Genomic DNA, 20,285 nt, shown 5'->3' on the forward strand with positions numbered 1-20,285 from the left:
AAGGGGAAGACGAGGATGGGAAGAGAGAGAAGGGAGACTTATTGCCCTGGCACGTTTTCCATACGCGAAACAGCTTTATGGGGGTCGCCACGAAATTTCGGGGCCCCCACCCATTACCGCGTCGCGAGGGGCCCCACCGAGTCGAATTTCCGGCATTAATTCGACATTATGCGATATTCAAATCGGGCCCGGTGGAATTTTTCGGTCTAACGAGCTCCTACCCCCTTTTTCCTTAACCCCCTTCTATCCACGCCCCCCGGCTGCATTTTGCCTGCGCAGAGTCACGGCCGTTCCTCTCATGTCGATGAAGAAACAGGAGATTACGTTATTCCGCGCTGTATCGCAGAATTCCTTCTCGAATAGCAAACGCTGCATGAATTTCGACTCGCGAATATTTGTTCTTTGTTCCGTTCTACATTATATTTATGCGTTACGAGTAATTTTGTTTTTTAAGTGAATTTAGTTTTTATTTAGGGGTTGAAATTATTTTCAGTAGGCTCTTCGCTCTAATGCTGTGGCATAATATACTTCGTTCTAATGATTCGATAATGATTCAGCTAAATGATAATTAATCGTCAACTATTGTGTAGAATATTCTTTGCGACATTCTTCGCTGATTTATAGGTATTTCGTAAAAATGAACGTTCATTATAAGCATTGTGAACATTGAGCTAATCTCTATGAATGTCTCGCCGCAATGTTTCATTCGCATTTCAGTTTTAATTCGTCGATCAAGTTATGTGATTGCATCCTGTTTTCCGACAAAATCCCATGCATCTGTCACCTATTGCTAAAAGACATATCTTTGCACCGGAAAGATTGTTCCCCTTTTTAAGCGCGCCATATGAAAGTGCGCTCTTTTAACCACTGAACAACATCAAAATCAGGAAATCAACGAAACTGCGCTCGTCGTATCTGTCTGCTGCAATCTTTCCTTAATATCCAATCATTAATTGAAATCTCGGTATCCTGTACTTCCATTCTCTTCTCTGTACAAACTTCGCATAACACGACTTTCCTTTGCCAAGACTCTCGTCACAATTGTTACTATTGCCATTTTAATGAACAACAAAAGGGTCAAGTCTCGGTCAATAATTAAGCGAAAATCGTTTACCTTCCAATTTAATGGCGCGTATCGAACGACGACGACGACGACGACGAGAGAGAGAGAGAGAGTGAGAGAGAAAGGGAGAGAGAAAGAGTGGTCTCGAACGAGCGGGAGGACAGAGGCTGCGTTTTCTGGCACGGTTCGGCGCGGCTCCTCTTTGTTCATGGCCGTTTCATTTTTCGAGTACGGCGGATAATTAATCTTGGGTGGGCATAAAAGGGTTTTCGGGTTCGGTCGCGAGAAAAAATGAGCGCAGCTCTGGCTTCGACCGTAGCCAGTTGTTCGCTGCCCCTTTTTTCTCTCTCTCTCCCTCTTTCTCTCTCTCCCCCTGTGCCCCGTTCCGCGGTGTCTTTCCGTCTTTATATTTCTCTGTTGGCCCGTCTCCCCTCATCCCCTTTCCTCCCTTCTATCTCTGCAGCTGATCCCGGTGGACGTCGCCTCCCACACCGTCGCGTTTCGTGGGGCACCGCGGGATTCTAAACCGGCATATCCCTGTTGCCCCCCACTTTCCTCTTTCTCATCCCCTCGTGTTCGTCCTCGTGTGTTGGCCGCGCTGCTGCTTGCTCGCCTTCCACCCGGGTGTTTTTTTCAGAATTTGAGTCAATAAAAAATCGCCTGGAACAAAGGAACGAACGGCCGCCAATTTCTCACAGGATAATGTCCGAGGCCCCATCGTGGCCCGGCGGAACGCTAATCACGGCCGGGCATCTTGACTTCTGTTAGGTGTTAAAAATGGGCCCCGCGGGGCCCTTCGGTCTTTATCTCGCCCCAGCTCCGCTTCTTCTACCCTCCTTTCCTTGCCTTCGCACGTCCTATCTATTCTACCTCTCCACGAACATCCGTCTCTTTCTTCCTATCCGTTCTTTTTACACCCCCTGCCCCCGCCATGCCGCTGACGCATCTCCTCTCTCCCTCTTCGCCACGGTCAAATATTAAAATTTGGGAAACGTTACACCCGGCCCCCGACGAATCCTCGTTTTTCGCAAGCCGCTGCGAGGCCTACGCTTAAAAAATTACGCAGATGGCTCATTAATTCGAACGCGGCTCTCGCTCCCCGTGGCGATTTTTCTGCCAGGGAATCTCGCGAGATCGGCATCGCGCGAAACCGAGAACCCCAAGGTTCTAGTTTGCCTTTCGTGGTTCAGTCCCTTCAGCAGGATGAGGCTTCTATGATTTGGTCGTCTTCTAATCTACCGCGATGTTCCTATAGGAGGGTGAGTTAGGGTTATTCGAGTGAGCAGGATATTTGAGTCGGACTTAGTAATTTGTCTCGTAGGTCTTGTAATTCGCTAAATTTGGTTGTGAAGTATCTTTAAGCTATTTTTAAACTATTTTTTAATTTTCTACCTACATTTCGTCGATTATCGTTCAACCCTGCTCCGATGCTCGATTTTTTCGTGTCACGATTCTACTTTCTAGCATTTACCAAGCAACGATTTTTGTAACGTTCCGAGGAAAACTTTGACGTACGCTTAAGATAGGAAATTCTGCGTATCAACGATTCTTTTATACTTGTTTCAAATTGAGGAGACTTGTGAACAATTACAGAAACACGAACGTAGTAACATTAATCTTCGTAGGAAGAGCAATGCTAATATTTCAACGTTGATGAATTTTTCCAACTCTTTTATTAAGAGCATCGAAATCCGAAGATGGAGCATGAAAAGAGAAAGAGATCGGTCGTCATGGAAGCTGAAAAAGCGCGCGGTGAGGTTGGAACGCCTTAATGGACGGTTCATTTGTTAGGCGAAAGCCAAGGGGGATATAATCCAATAATTTCGCGGCTAGGAAAAATGAAAATCGATTCGAGGTGGCCAGGTACCGACACCTGTTGAGGGTTCAAGGTCGCGCGATAAAAGACTCGATCCATCAAAGAGTTGCACACGAGGCCCGCGAGGATCGCGATGGAAAAGTCGGCCTCGGACGAATCTCCCTCATAAATCGTCGATTCTCCATCGGCTCGTCATCGCCGACGACGATATATCGACCGAGGCGAATCGACTGCCGTCATTAAAGCCTCTCGCAGCCGGTTCTTCGCCCGTACCATACCCGCGTCTCGAAAACGTACAGCTGGGAGGCGTTCGAAACCCGAGAAAAACATTCACGATAAAAATGTATCTTTCTATTTTTCAATCTATCAAGCATTCTAGAGCGTCCTTTAAAAACTGCGTTAAATCATTTAACGATTGATCTCTTGCAAAATATTAGGTCTGCCTACTAATATGAAACTAATATGAAAAACACAGAAGAACGGGACAGGGACTTTTAAGTATCAAAAATATGAAACAGAGCGAAAATCGAAGATTTTCAATTAATATATTTTTCTATTTATTATATGCATACGATATTTAAACAGAATTGAAAATGTACAGCTACGACATATTTACATAAATATGCTTCGGTAAATACACTTCGTGCAGTTAATTAAAATTATTGCAAAATTCAATGAGTTAATTCTGCATCTCCAGTTTCTTCCTTTTTATCTGATTTTGGTATTAAATATATGTATACGTTCGTCAGTTTCTTAAACGTTTCGAAGATATTGATTGTCATATTATACCATTGGTTCGGTATAAGATTTCTTTCGATTTAACAAATCTTATTCCCAACCGAAGAGAAATATCGAAATATTTCTAATCACCGAGTAGCAGCAAAATTTAAAACTCGACGTAGGTAGACTGGCCGCATCTTTTCCCATGGTGTTCACACGATGTAAAATCGTGTTATACTTAGAAGAATGAAATTCCCGATATGGTACCAATTCGATGATCGAAGACTATCCATCGTTTCCCGATCCAAATCCCCGATTCTTGAATTCCAACCGTCATCATTAAGATTTTCTGCCTGAGTGACGTTTTATCGAACAGATAAAAATGTCTCAATCCGCTATTCTTCCAACTGTTAGATCGCCAAGATACCGCGTGCCGTTTTGAGCGCGACTGTTGCAAAGAGAAGAAGAAGGAAAAGGGAGGACACTCAGCCGATAAACAGGGTCGTGGAATTTTATGCGACGCATTCCAGGAACGCGTGAAATCCTCGCGTTTCGATGGCTCGCGCGAAAAACGATCGTTGTCCCCGCGGTAATATCGCAATTAGCGATAAGTCCGGCGCGATCTCTGTCGAGAGCCAGGCCACTCCGTTTTACGAGGAATCGCGTCGTTATTCGTGATTTAGGTATTTGAAACGCGCCAGGACGTCGGATTACGAGTGGCCGCGGCCTCTCGGCTTTCTTGTTTCCCATTAGAATCGAATTTCGTGCGTATCGTCGTGTAATGAAACACGCGAGCGTTTATAGTGTTCCTCGCGTTACGCATGCCTAACGTGCATACGTGGAAATCGCGACACGGATTTCGCGATCGGCCAACGTCGCGTCTCCACTTCCCACGGAGAGTCTTCGATTTACTGTTCACACGCTTTATTACGTCCGTTCGTTAACCCTTTCCTCGTTCTCTTATACCGCTCGTATTTACTTCTCAACTTTCGTTCAATCCTTTACGCAGGACAGATAAGAAACACATTAAAAATCATATTTCATATCGTGTTACTTCTACCATATATTTTTGGATTCGTTTCAAACTTTATTAAGAAAACCGCGATAGTTTGCCTCGCTACAATGTTAACGAAGTTTCCAAGATGTTTCATCCAGCACACATAATATAGTGATATGACTTTTCTATCGTGAGTCGTTATATCAAAAAAAAAAAAAAAGGAAAAAATCGTTAAATTCTCAGGAAATCCGACTGCTGGTAGATTGACCGATAACTCGCGAATCTCTAAAATTTCACCATTTTCTCTCACGCTGCTATGCGAGAGTTTGCCCAGAAAAAAATACTCAAAGTCCCTTGCGAGGTACTCGACGAACCATCGCACCCGGAACGATTACTCAGATTTCTCAGCGAAAGGAGTGTCTCGTGTCTCGGTTTTCCATTTCCCGTTACGAAACGGAACGATGATCCCTTTCCACCCCTCCGGCGTGTCCCGTTCACGACCCCTTTCCGGAAGAGGAACTCACGACAGTGAGAAAAGAGAAGGAAGAAAAAAAGAGGCTCAGCCCTAAAGGAGCCGGTAACCCCGTCGGGTCACGGGGTGAATACCGTTTTACCGACTATTAACTCACTTTTACCCTGTTTTCTTACCCCCTGCGCCCTAGAGAGCGCGACAGAGGCCGCGTGAAAGGAACAGAGACGAAGACGACGAGAGAGAAAAGAGGGTTTCTTCGAGCTGTAAGGGCCAGCTACTACGTGTTTTCCTTCCCCTTTCCGATGTTTCCTGCGTAATCTCTCCCTTTCTCCGCTCGGCGCTCACCTCCCTTTCTGCCTTTTATTTTATTCCACCTTTTTCCCCCGTTTTTTTCTTTTTTTTTTCTTTACTGGATTCTTTTCCGGGTTACTGGCGGACGTACGCGCGTGTTGCAGGTAGCTGCGGCTACCTGCGAACTCGTGGAGTGGATGAAGGGGGAAAAAACGCGAGTTTTTGGGGGCCACGGTCGATTTAACCCCTGAGAAAAATCGCGCGACCCCAGACGTCGATCGGGGGTTAACCGATTTCTCTCCGGCGAATTCGGAAATCGGAGAGGAGCCAGCTTTCGTTTAAAGGCTTAAGTATCTCGTAAAAATGGGTGCACACGATCCGGAAGATTTTTCGTGTTTTTTCTCTTTTTTTTTCTTTGGAATGTTCGTGCAAGGGTAAGCGGGTCAGATGTCATCGTCATGGTTCTTCGTTCCGCGTTTGTTTCGCATTGTTATTTGATTCGAGAAATTACATTCTGCTAGCATGAAATTAATACTTTTACAAGCAGTGTCGTATACTTAATAAAAATACATACAGTCAATAGTGGAAGTATTCGTTGAATCGATTCGTTTGAACTGTTGAATTAAATAATTAATATCCTTCAACGATATCTATCAGTAGTAATATATAGTGTAATAATGAAATCTTTGATCGATGTATTATTTTATCAGAAAACAGCGATTCATTGTAAATGTAATCATTTATCAGTACATCGTTCTTATTTCCAACTTCTACGTTATATTACGGACAAGTGTCCAGATACTTTTGAGTCGTAAGTATACATTTACCGTCTTGAAAATCATCAACATCTATAAATCTTTAAGATGTAATCAAAATTTCAAATAATGGGTCGACGTGCAATCATGTTTCTTCCAAGTGTATATATAATGTTTCGATTTATAAATCTTCTTCTTAAGTCGTTAACTGCGTCAATTATTTTCTTGGACGTTTCGATTTCACCGCCACCCTCAACCCCCTTTGCCATTTTTCTCGGGCATTCTTTCTTTTTTTTTCTTACGCTTGATTTTTATCAATCGGCTGGCCAAGACGATATGTGGAGCAAAGATGAAAGGGAGAACGTCGCGAAAGGAAAAGAAACACAGGATCCCCGCGGCGCAACCTCCTCTTCGGGTTGGACCTTAAAAATCGAGTCAATTTAAGGATCCGGCTCGGGATACAAGCATAACGCGAGCGTGCATGCGATTCTTCAGAAGTATCCCCTCGTAGAAATCCATTTACCGTTGAAACGTGTACGAAATCATTCCAAGTCGCTCCTTTTTTATCGCCTACAACCGCAAGATACACCTTGTATATTTTTTTAAGGTTCAGATATCAATAAGTAAGAAAGCAATAAGAAGCTTTGTCTGTTTAATTTTTAAAAGTTCCACGATCCTTAGCTACAGATGTTCCTTTGTCATATATTTCAGTATTTATATTATAAAAAATATGCATTCATGAAAAATTCAAGAATGTGAAATATGCACAGGATTCGCACAGTACCAAAAATTATATAAAATATTCAAAGCATAATACTTGTTATGATATTTAGTGAATTTAGAAATACCAATTTGCATTTAGTATCAATATATCATTTATATTTAAAAATTTTCTAAAATTCAAGGTACATATTGAATCAATATTGACACTCTTAAGATTCTCCGTTTGATTATGGCAATGAAAAAAAAATCATTCTTTCAGAATATATATATATTAAAATTCTTCGTTTGAACATGGAAATAAAATAAAAATTCAATCCGGAATTGTCTATGATTGAAGGTTAAATACCATGTTAACTTTTTCACAAATGTAAAGCCGATGAAAAGTTATTTTTTTTTTTACCTTTCACCTTTGATTTTTAAAAAAAGGAATACTAAAATAACACTCCATTCAATTAAAAAAGCCAGTCAATCCGCCGGGACCCTAAAAATAATTCCGAAGTATTTTCCCACACGTCCGCGCCAGTCTCCTAAATTATCTCGGAGAATAGTCATTTTTCATCGATGTCGACGACGGAACCGCATATCCGTCTCGTTAAACGACTCTAGGATCGTCCCGTGGTAAAAATCGTAGAGAAGGAAAATCCTAGAAGCGATATAAAAGAAACGAAATAAGGGATGGTAGAGATGAAGCTTAAGGGGTTGCGTAATTTCGATAGACGTCATCGATTCGAGCAGAAGGGGGTCTCACGGAATTTTAAAGCCCTTTTCAGAGTTTTCCAATCTCCTTTTTTTCTTTTGGTTCACCTGGTTCACTTTCTTCCTCGTTTCGCGGCCACGAGATCGACTGGCCAGGTCGAAAGCTGCAGGTAAAAATTTCCTAGTCTTAGTTTGATGTTCTCATGGATCCTCCTCGGTGCGAATAAACCCTGTTGGATCTACCTGAATCGCAGACTTCTCACCCGGGGGTATTAAACGCTGCCCTAACTCCTTCCATCGATTTAAACCCTCCTTAGGATGCGCTGTCTTCGTTTGTCTTCTCTTTGGGAAAGAACGAGCAGTCATTCAGCTGTCTTTGCCCAGGATTTCGATCGCCAACTATCTTATTAATAACTGGGAATTTGTAAACAATTATTTTTCCAAAAAATTGAATAATTTTTGACAGGAATTATGGAATTATTATTAAATGGATTTTCAAAAGCGCGAACTACAGGAAAAATAGTAGCAACATTTTTGCAATACTGTTAGTCTTTCACATTAGGATATGGCAGAATAGAAGAAGAAATAGATATCTTTGTATGGTACAACATGAAAGTGTTCAGAATTCTAACAATGGAAAACAACGAAAGAACGCTTTGGAAAAGAAATTACACCAATAAAGTACGAAATAATGATTTTTGGAAAAATTGTAATAATTTTAGGAATATGAAACAGAGCAGAAACACAGAAAAAAACTATTTAAATAAAAGATATATTTTAAAAGGTACTATAACTGTCGTTTAAATGCAATTTGAAAGTATCTGGAGGGGTATGAAAATTCGTAACTGAGGGAATCAGCAGATGTACCTGCTTCCCGCAGTCGATTGCGGCTTTTTCACTATTGAGACGTCTCAATTTCACGACTCTCAGCTTCAACCGGCAAAAAACTTCCCCTCAGTCACTTTTTTACCTCCACAAAGTCGTCGCGTTTCTATTCGTTGATCCATGTTCCGGCTTTCGACCAATCGACAGGCCCGTTCCCCACCTTGCTTTCCAGAATCTTGGAAAATACAGGTCGCTCTGTCAGTCTCTTCGAGGTGTCACTGAAAGCGGGTCGAAGAGCCAATCCGATAGGTGAAAGAAGAACGTTTGGACCTCTACGGAAGATCTTATAGAATCTGTTAACCTTACTGCGTTCTTTTGGATCATTTTCGATTTGTCGTGCTTTTCTACAGTTAACAAGTTTGTCAAGTTTGAGGAAAGTGTCGTCCATCATACTTCTTCTCAATTTTATGCGAGAATCTTTTCTGAAACGATGTATTTAAAAAAACAGAATGAGACTGGGACATAAAAATAAGTGGACCGCAGCAGGGTTAATGCACTAATCGATTCATATTTATACTTATCAAAGTGACATTAACATTTAAGAGTGAAACTTTTTAATTTATATTTATCCTCGAAGAAGTTTTCAAAGTGACATCAACTGATCTTAATCATAAGAAGCAATAATGATAAATAATGAACAATTAAAGACACTATCCGAATTAATAGTATTATGAAATTTATGCCAATCAAATGATGCAAATTTTTGTTACAGGGAAGGTGAAAGTGAAAGAGGAAAAGGATGCATCGTCAATGGCGCCGGGAAGTCCTCCGACGCCTCCGCACACCCCCCAAAGCCCACCGCGACACAATCCACCCCCTAGCAACCTGTCTCAATCCTGTCAGACTTCGAATGCCAATTCACCAAACTTACAACAGCAACAGCAGCAGCATCAGCAACAAGAATCGAATCAACAACAGCAACAGCAGCATCAATCGCTTCACGCGATGGCTAACACACCCCTCAGCCAGATCTTAGTGCAGAATCCGGCAGTTGCTCAACTATTGCAACAAAATCCAGCGATTCTGTCGCAGAATCCGCAATTGGCGCAGTTGTTGCAGCAAAATCTTCAAGTTCAGATCGGCAGCGTCCTTTTCCAGAACGTCAGGAGGGAGGAACCTGAAGAGCCGAGGGTGAGTCAGTCGAACAAATTAATTAGACGAGGGTCCCTTTCATCTCCCGCGGAGCGTTTCGCCGTGTCCCCTGCTCTCTCTCCGCCCTCGCGACGGAAATGGATTGTTTCGTTTCCTTTTTCCTTCTTTTCCTTCGCATCGTGCTCGTCGCCGCGGATACTTTCCGAGAGCAACACGTTCACAGTGAGATTTCTTTCGTAAATGGAATCTTTAAAATTTGTTTTTAAATGTAATGAAAATTGGAGAAATTCCTTTTCAAATTTATCATGTTTGTTCGTTTTAAAAGACGGCACGTTCACAGTGGAAGTTTTCGTAAATGGGATCTTTAAAAATGTCTTTCTTAAATGTAATGAAAATTGGCAAAATTCCTTTCTAAATTTAGTATGTTTATTTCTTTTTCAAGAAACCCATTTACGGTGGAATTTTTGGTAAATGGAAATCTTTTAAATTTCTTCAGAATTTTCTTCGAAGCTTAATGAAAAGTGGAAAAGTTATTTTTAAAATTCAGTGAAAAATATTATACCTCACATATGTGTTAGTATATACATTTTAGTATATTTAAATTTTGATACTACATTTTCCATCAGTAAAGTATTTCAAAATTTGAGAATGAAGTATCTAATGGTTACAAACGTGAAAAGGAAATAAGCAAAATAAAATAAAAATAAATTAGCCAAATAACGAAGAAAAATATTTGTTCATTAAATTTCACACAAACGATAAAGCGCTTTTCGTTTGCTCAACGTAGCTTATTTAATTATAGACAGAAATAATGTGATGCACTAAAGATCAGGAAAATAATAGAACGAGCCGATTATTTTTATCGCTCTATGTATAATTTTATGAAGAAACAAGATAGTTTGGTGTAGTTATTCATACTTAACCCACTGTGAATCGAGCTTAACTCGTGACTCGAAGACGTAGATCGATTATAGTAGACCTCGTGGACACCGGGCCTGTTGATGATGACGTGACACCGGATTGTCAACATGCCGCGAGCATCTGCTACAGCGGTTGGATTTCGTTCAACTTGTTTCCACTTTAATGACCAACGCCAAGATCCATACACGCCGTGCCAATTATATGAAAATAATTATCTCAATTTATTGGTGACTGGCTCACGCAATACCCGAGATAACTAATTCACCGTGAAATCTTGTTCGCGGTTTAAAAGCTTTCCTTAATTGACTCGACCCGTTGATTGCCGTTTCCCTTGTAAACCAAATCTGCCAACTAATTTATTCTCATTGCGATTTCTTCGATGTTTTTACAAATGCCAACAGGTTTCTTTTTTTTACGCTTCAAATGAAATCAGGAAAAGATTTCTGCCGCGAAAAAGCTGCAGATGCAGATATCGAATTGCAGTTTATTTTCATTTCTATGTCTTTTTGTGTAGAAAATTTGCCACGATGCAATATAAATCTAGTTGGTCGCGGTTCGTTGTTCCGTGAAATTGAACTACATCCAAGAACATGTTACAGCACGCTGCATTGATGACTCGATGATGTATGCAGAGTTGACTCTGCGCGAAATCGTTTCGTTTCCATCGTTAGCTAGTTCTCGTTTCGTTTCTTCAACTACTTCGATGGCAATCGAATAGTTCTATAGAGAAATGAGTCGTATTTTAGCATCATATTTTAGATCTAGTTTAGAACTATAGTACCTGCTGTGCACAGGTTTGATGCCATCTGTCAAAATGTTTTGCTATTATGAATGAATACAAAGATACTCGATGTTGTGTTTAATTTTTGTTATTTTATTCGAAGAAGTGGTTAGTTCAAGAATTACTTCGTTGTTCGATGAAGAAAATATTAATTAATTTGAGGTAAGCAATATATTGTATGATCTTCTGGTCCCTCGATGACAAAAATATCTGCCATTCTGTTCTAAATTTATTTACGTTTTTGACATCCATTTTTTTGGCTCGCTCTAAAATTGTTCTATATTTGTTGGATATTTAATTCGATACGAATTAATTCGTATTACGATTTAGTTCGACACAATTTATTAAAATACTTTTAAAAAATTGAAGAGTCAGAGAAACTACGATCAAATGGCCATGAACTTGTATTAGTCATTCGTTTCTTGAAACTCGTACGTTAATCGTGTAGATATGTAATACGACTGAGAAACCATTAAAAAATAGAGTTGATCGATTTACTTTCCGACAAACGAAACACTAGGTGCTAGGTGGAATATTTTAATTAAGAAGAGCAGCAGTAAATAGCCAACAATTTTTGCGCACTACTGTACCTTCATCGTTTTAAAATAACATTCTGCGAGCGGGTAAAACATCGTAGTTCGCCTAAAAATAATTGGAAAATATTATCGACGAAAAATAATAGAAGGTTCTAGCGACGATGGGCAGTGAATCATCGTGTCTCTTTGATGGCTCAATGATGACTCGTCGACAGACTCGTAAAAGTCTGTGGCATTCCAGCGGGAAACGCGTAGCTACGCTAGAATAATTCAGGGGTTCCTGGAACCACGAACCAACTAATCATAATTTGTCCCTCGATATGCATTGCCGTAATCTCCGAGAGTCCCTGATTCTTGACCTTAATTCGTTCAGACGTGTTCCCATGAAATAATCGAGAGAACAATGATTCCTTTCCCCTCGATTCGCACTGCGCACGCGTACAGAATCGTATCGAGGGGCAGGAAAAAAGGACAAGCAATTCGATTTTATCCAACGATAAAAAGCCCGGTCACCATAAAATTTGGACAGATTCTTCGGTTTATCTTATCGCGTGTAGGCTGCTAACAATCGTCTCGAAATTGAGTTCGCTTTGAAATCGCTTCGAAAAATGATGGACGACCGACTCGAACGGAAAGAAACTTGGTTTTAATGTGATTGCATTTTCACAATGACTAATAAAACATCTGAAGTAGGATTGTTCAAATCGCCAGGCAAGAAAAGAGAAAAAATCGCCGATGGTTCGGTTTGGGTGAGAAACATTACGTCAGGCGTCGGGGAATTAACTTTCTAAAAGAACAATTAACATTCTACGCCATCCTTCGACACACCCTACATTCGATATACAAGTTTCATACACGGGTTATTCCAGTAACTTGGAACAGCCTCGTGAATATCACGAAGAATCTTCATGCATATAGTATCATATAGTATTTGCGAGTAAATCAAGATTCGCACCACACCTTGAATAGCCTAACAATAAGGAGCCTAGTATTTTGTCCTGTGATAAAAATTATACGAATAACGCAGATGTTGTAGATAGAATTGTAGGGTTCGCTGCAATAAGGAAGCAGCTCCAATATTTAAAGAAACACAGAACGGAAACCAAATTGGATAGAATAAAAGAGAATAATTGAAAATTATTACGTCACCCACTCTACGCTATCTACACTTAGCGCGGATAAATTTTTTTGTAGTTTGATCATTACAGAATGTCATAAAGGGTACAAAGTTGAACCCAATAGAGAACCGCGAAGCTATAAACGAATATGTTACGTCAGGATTTTATCGATTTTTCTTGGGAGGAATCGAAGAATTACTAAAAGTTACTCAACGTATAATACGATATGATACCACAATATGTTGATAGATAAAACAATTCTCAATTTCAGCCTTTTTATACAATTTATTCTCTTAAGAAGAAATCTGCAATTGTTCTAAAATCTAATAATGCTAAATAAAAATCGGAATTTATCGGACACGAAAGCAGTTTACTCGTGCGACGTATATTCCTATAATCTTAAGAAATAGGAACGCACGATAACAATAAATTGAACGATTTTACTAAAAATATTGGGAAACGTGGAAAATGTAGTGGTGCAAATTCCTATGTAACTGATGACCAGGGATTCTAAATATAGAATGTAAACCGCTCGTGCAACCACCCCATTCAAACGATTCGCGAGAAAACCTCTGTTTATGGCGATGACTGTTCGAATGGAGGGAAATTCACGGGAAACGATAGGTCGGCGTTTGCATCGGTCTCGCTGTGTACCGGGCGGCGGTGTGCAAGTCGAGCTAAATATACATGTGTACGTGGCCAAAGAAGAGACACGAAATGGCCCGGGAGGCTCGGTGTATCGCCACGATGGAATCCCATACGGGGAGAATTGAAATTATTCCCCCGATTTTTGTCGTGTCGTTTACATTATTTTCGCCTTTGAATATTAATGGGCATATGCTCTCCGGCGTTATGGCACAAGAAGTAACAACGGCGTATAATACTCGACTCTTAACGTTATTCTATTGTTTGCAAATCAGCTCTATTGTTTTCTCATATACCTCTATACTCTCCCGGTTCCCTCTTCGCCCTCCCCCCATGCGCTCCTCCTACCCTCCGTATTCTTCTCTCTCTTTTCTCTCTCCCTCTAACTCTGGAACGCTCTTCTTTTACCCTCTCCTCTTTCTCTTGCTCGATTCTTCGCTCATTCTTTTCGTGGCCGATCTTCTTCTTCCTCCTCTCTTGTCGTCGTTGTCGTCTTCTTAACCAACATGCACATACATATACGTATACACGTAACCGTTGTATAGTATTTTCTATTTGTTTCTACGATCGTTGCTTCCTTCCTCTGGCTCTCTTCCTCGTCCTCCTTTTCTTCTCTTGCCTTTCTTCCTTATACATCGAGTTTCGCATGGTACCTCCTGTGGGACTCCCTATGAAACCCCTATGGTGGGCCACTCTGCAATCGAAATCTGCTTTGTGGCGCACGTACTGACTTTTCGATGTCTGGAAAGGGGGCTGGTTCCTTTTCGCTGGTTTCTTTCCCCTTTGTGGTGGTCGCACGCTTCTTCCGGTTATCTTACATACATATGTTGTCTTCTCTCCTGAATATTCTTTTCAAACATTATCGCTGGCCATTAAAGGAAAGAAGCAACCGGGGGGACACGCTTTATGACACGGATTAGCCGAGTGTTTCATACGACAAAAATTCTCATGCTATCCGTGATTCCGTCTACCAGTCAAATTCTGTCACGTTTGCGCGGCATTCTGGCGACGTGAATCACCCAAGGATAGAACGCAACTACTCGGTAGAATCTGCAGAAGGTCTCGAAACCTTAATTAATTATTCCCCGTTTTAGTCATTAAACTGTCCACGACGAACATATAAATCAAAATTGAAATACTCGTGTTCGCTTTCTGCGTTCCGATAAATCGTCGGAATGTTCGCGATATTAAAATTTACTCGCTTCTTTTCGAATTTGTTCACTCATCCATCGATTTTCTCTTCTTAGAATTACTAAAAAAAAAAAAAAAAAAAAAAAATATAATTCGGATACATATGGATTGTCTGTGAGTTTAAAACTCATCGAAAGATCTAGAATCGAATAAGTGTTCTTCCCAATACAATCTAGAGCATCAATCGATTTTTCATAGAAACGGTTACGAAACATACTGTGCATCGCGTCATCCGCGATAAAGTATTCACTCTGTGCGCGTTGAAAAATCGTCAACAAGCTTAGAATCTTGGAATTTCCGCGCTCTTCCCTGAATTTGTCGACTTATCGATCGATTTCCCGTGAAAATGGCCGCGAAACATTCTTTGTTGCGCATTGCCATGCGATCCGCACAGCGATCCGTAATATTGGGCATCGAAGGTCGACGATAATTATGAGCATAGAATATAAATGGTGGATCGTTGGCCACGGGATCGGTGGAACGCGATTGCCGTGCACGTGAGCCGCGTTCTCTCCGCGGGAAAGCAGAAACAGAAAAGAAAATCGACCCCTTTGGCTGAAAATGGAAATGGGAGGAAAAGAAGACACGCAAGACAAACACGATGAACACACGATGTGGCAATCGCTTTATAAATTCAACGACGCCACGGATCGGCATCGCAGATACGGCTTCGGAAATCGTACAGGATTCGAATAATTTGCACCGCGATGGGGCTTCCGGACAACTGGCGTCCCTTTCGAGCATCACACCGTCGATATTCTGATTTTTTTCTCTTCCTCCGTTTGTCCCACGTTCAAATCTTTTACAACGTAGTTCGAGAGAGACTTGACCAAACAGACGAATATAGCATTATAAATTTAATCTTTTATCCTCTGACGATATTTTAATTCTCTTTGAATTTTTCTGCCTCAGTCTCAAGCTTTTGAGATTTAACGTGTATGTGTGTGTTATTTGGAAATTTCTAGGATATACGACAAATACATAAAACGAAAATATATGCAACAAAAACAGTAATAAAAGTAAAAAATGATATGAAGGTTTAAATTTCATCATACGTAAGTTCAATTATTTATTTCTATTTCCTATAAAAAATTGAAATTTTACGTATTTATTAAATCTGATACACGGAAATATAGGAAATTGTCAAAGGATTAGTCCGTAAACTTAACAGAAGAATTGTGATAGATGTAAAGGAAAACATCACTGATAAAATGAATTTGTTCTCCGAAATCAGAAATCTTAATCGAAAACGTGGTTTGAAACGCATTTTCCTGCAGTTGTTCTTGACACACATTTGCACATTGCATTTCGAAGGTCGATGACCCTATACCTCGTACTTGAAAGTTTTTGGGGAACCGGAAGCCGTTTCCGTTTCGCATAACGTCTCGAAGAGAGGATGTCGTAACGATAAAGGCGCAATTTCTGTCATCGCGAAAAATCGCCGACTAAAGGTTAATTCCTGGAATTTCTCACAGTACCTATCGTACACACGAAACCATCTTTAATTGAAGATATTCTAGACAAATGAAAGTTCCGCTACGAAGAAGAAGGGGAGACGAATGGTCCACACGGAGCTCAATTTAGAGCAATTCAAAGATTTATTTTATTACACCAAAGTGTACCGGTCTTATAAAAGGAAAAAAGCCTCTCAAAGAGCATCCTTTATTTAGGGCAGGATGCCCTATCGTTTAACAGGCAAAATTTATCATTGCGTTCTATGGCTATAATCAAAAGATGTTCATTGAAAATGACCATAAAGTGCTAAATAATAAATGGTCATTTACAATTTCGCTAAGAAATTATAATGAAAATACGAAATACAAAGAATTAATGCCCCTATTTCAATACTAATATCGTCTCGAACTTCACTATTTTATGTGTGGGTAACTAAATATATATATATTTATCAATATAATTTTGATAGTCGGGTGTCATTATAGTGCTAATAAAATTTCAAAGTGTTCCGTATGACGCACATAATATATGTCATAATATATTCATAAAACATTTTTGCAAGTGTTCGAATGCTTTCATAACCTACCGTGCTTAGAACTTTCCCTCTTCGACTCATATGAGTCAGATAAGAAGTTTCTTAAATCGTAAACCAATTTCATAAAATTATAACCAAAACAAGTGTGTCATAATATCCTTTGATGCACGATCATAATGGATCAGCCTTTCGCTAATTTTGCCATTAGGTTACATCCTGTGAGAAATAAAAACTGCCCTCCTTACTTATACCCTAGGACACCCTGTAGATCGACACGTAGAAAGTCGCAGCCTCCTAGTTAGGGTAACCAGGTTTTCCCAAAAGATCTCGTGCCCCGGATAATTTGGAGGCATTCAACTTTTTAACGACACGTGTCGCGGATTCATAGAGGCGCGCTCCGTCTCTCCCCCATTCGTGTTGCGTGGGCGACTCCCCCCTTTCGTCCCCATCGCGAGCACGGCCCTGAGCATGCTGGTGCATTGTACATCGTAATGTATTTTCTTTTAGGTACCGCCGACAATAGCGAGCCTGGCGGCGATGAAGGTGGAGGCAGCTGACCCGAAGGTTTCCGGTGAGTTACTATTTCCGCCTCCTTACGGAATTATCGGGATCGTAATTAGATTCAAATCGAGTCTCCGCCGTTCGACGACCCTGCGCCAACCGGCAAGCAGACAGGAAGGGAGGGATACAGAAAAAGAAAGGTGCAACGGGGAAAACAAAAGGAAAAGATATCGGTCGGTCGGCGACGCGGGGGTGGGCGGAGGGCAGGCAAGGGGTCGCGAGCGGTGCACGTTGAAATCGACAACGATCTGTGCTTGAAACCAGCCTATTTGTCCCATTCCTTTTTAATTATTCCAGAACCAGAAACCTGTTATCGCACCTAAGATGAAAGTCTTAATTCATTTACGCTCGAATGTCCGCATACTTGTTTAAATCAGCCTGTTTGCTCTGTTTTTTAATTGTTGCGATAAAATCCTGTTGCCATACATTCGATGAAAATGTTCGTTTATTTACACTGGGAAATCGCGTATTTTGTTTAAATCCATCCATTTGCTCTATTTCTTTTCAATTATTTCGATAAAAATCTCTTGTTACACCGAAGGTCATGCTCATTCGTTCGCGGTTTTGAAAGCTTCAATCGTTTTTCCAATAGTACGTTTGCATTTACTTCGTTAGAGGGATGAGTCAGACTCAACAGGTGGTTCATAATTTCGACACCGAATAATCAAAGAGTATCCGAGTCTGTGATTTGAAGTTTCTTGTACAAAATTGGACAGTTCATAACAAGAACTACTCTCGTCGGATCTTTCGACTTCTTTGATAACAATGTATTCTAGTAATTAGAAGCTAGAATTCAACATGGTAGAATTGACATTACGAGATTGACAACTTCACTTCTTTGTTATAATTAGATACAATTACAGACACATTGGAAATTATTAACAAAAATTTTCCCTTTAAAATATATTCAAGAGAAATTCTTTTGCTCTCCTGGATGAAGACAAACATGCACAAGGGTTGTTCTTGTCATGAGCTCTTCGATCATAGAAACTGTATCAGAAGTTCGTTTCCTACTTTGTTCCGAATCACGATTTCGAAGATTTTGGAGCACATTGTGTTTTCCCGAAATCGTTCAAATCGTCTTGGACACGATGGTCCCGTATCCCTGGACCAATTATCAATTCCCACGGCCACGTGACCGGTCCGTGAATCTCGTCTGGAAACGAAGGACGCACACGCGTCTCGCCTTCTATTTATTCGATTGAATCGGTGCAGGCTCGTAAATCGTGTGCAACCTGACGAAACGAGTCGTGTCCCATGCTTTCAGCGTTTTGTGGCCTGGGGCTCTTCCCCCTTTATTGGAATATCCGCCCACAGCATTATGGGAATTATCAAGGAAATGGGATGAGCGCAAGTGGGTCCCACGAGGGGGCTGAAGGGGGTTTGCGTGGCCGCGGACGATCGGGAAAGAGAGGAAGACCGTGCGTGGAAACGGATTCATGCAGGTCCCCCATACACACCCACCACCCCAATATACTCCGTTCAGAAAAATTATGTCACATATCGATGAAGAAACATCGTTATAGTCATTGACAATAGGGATGATGAGGATTTTAGAAAAATTCTATCGATTCTCAACTAGGCATTTTATCGCCCTTTTATCGTTAAAGATTTTCGTTAAACGATATGATAGATCGTGCCGCGTTTACTTACGATGTACAGTTAGGTTATTCTTGGATGATGAGGATTTTACAAATTTCGTAATTGTTTAAATTTATCTCTAAGTTTGATTATATTGATGATAGATGAAATGAGGATATCACGGCAATTTTGTCGATTTTTAATCAGAATTTTAGATTTAGAGGAAGACTAATGGTGCGATGTATTGTCGCGATTATCTAGGATATATAGTTAGGCTATTCCTCGATGAATAAGAATGTTTCTAGAAGAAAGGTTACGTCAGATGTTGGAGCAAAGAGATTCCTAAACGAGCTGCATGCAACGAGACGAAAAAGTCCCTAGCAAAAGAGGTCCCAGTGACGTTCTAACGACACGAGTTAATTTTAGATCGGCCACGAAGCACCACGATCGATTGGCTATAGAATCGAGAAGTCAGTGACTCGATGAGAATTTCATTAATTATAGGACATCGCGGGGATAGGATCGAGACGTTACGTAATCCCGTCGATACTCGTTTATAAATACGCCAGCTTCAACGTCTGTCTACCTATTGCGTTGTGTCTCGTTGATTCCTTCGTTTTATTAGCAATGCGCGGATTCCTTGTCGCCTATTTCTCTTTCGCTTATGCTCACACGGTTCGATGTCTGCACTCGGGCGTTGAGTCGCGCGCTCGACGACGAGGTTTTCAGTTGAAAACGAAGAAACGAATCAGAACTGACAGCGGAAATTATGGTAATCGTTTGACAAAGGAGGGCCGAAGAAGGGGGAGGGGTGTGTGTATGTGTGAGGGAGAGAGAGAGAGAGAGAAAGAGAAGAGTGGGCGGCCTCGCTCGGTGTCTCTGTTATCCAGAGACACATTCCCACAATTTCGGATCGGCCAATCAACGTCTCTCGCGCTCCCGGACGATATTAAGCTCGTCGCGAGATCCGCGGTTCAAACCGAATAAAATAAAATTGTGCGTTGTTCGCTCGGGTTCGTCGTTGTACTACTCGCCCCGCAACGAGAAAGGAAAAAAAGGGGAGAGGGAGAAAGAATATGAGTCGGCGGGACAGAGACGGTGCGACAGATGGCCAGAAGAGAAAGAAGGAAAGAGCGAGGGAGAGCGGCGGCGCAGAAGGAGAAAGAGGGAAAGAGAGAGAGAGGGCAGCAATCAAAGCTGATTAAGCCCACAACTGGGGAATCTGTGGGGCCAGTGTCTCACGCCAATCTCGCCCAATCAACCGGTTGGCCGGGGAGATTTAAAAAATAGAATGCCTACTGTCAATTGTCCCATAATTTAAATAAATCGAATAAATGGACAAAGTGGCCAATTAGAGTAGTTGCTGCTTGCTGCTTTAACGCATTATTCTCTCTTTCTCGCGGTGTCTTCGGCCCCTCTCCCCCCTCCCCACCCCTCCCCACCCTGGCCTT

At 41.1% G+C, this 20,285-nt stretch overlaps 1 protein-coding gene across 8 annotated transcripts in view; it reads left to right on the plus strand.

Annotated features, from left to right (window-relative positions):
* LOC126873368 (uncharacterized) overlaps window positions 1-20,285 on the plus strand; it is a 164,609-nt gene that overhangs the window by 111,090 nt on the left and 33,234 nt on the right. For all 8 annotated transcript variants that reach the window (XM_050634158.1, XM_050634161.1, XM_050634163.1 and 5 more), the window contains 2 exons: window positions 9,131-9,549; window positions 17,200-17,263. In XM_050634158.1, coding sequence (XP_050490115.1) covers window positions 9,131-9,549; window positions 17,200-17,263 — 483 coding nt within the window. The remainder of the gene's footprint in view (window positions 1-9,130; window positions 9,550-17,199; window positions 17,264-20,285) is intronic.

Source organism: Bombus huntii, chromosome 14 (genome assembly GCF_024542735.1).
Source record: "Bombus huntii isolate Logan2020A chromosome 14, iyBomHunt1.1, whole genome shotgun sequence".
Lineage (NCBI taxonomy): Eukaryota > Metazoa > Arthropoda > Insecta > Hymenoptera > Apidae > Bombus > Bombus huntii.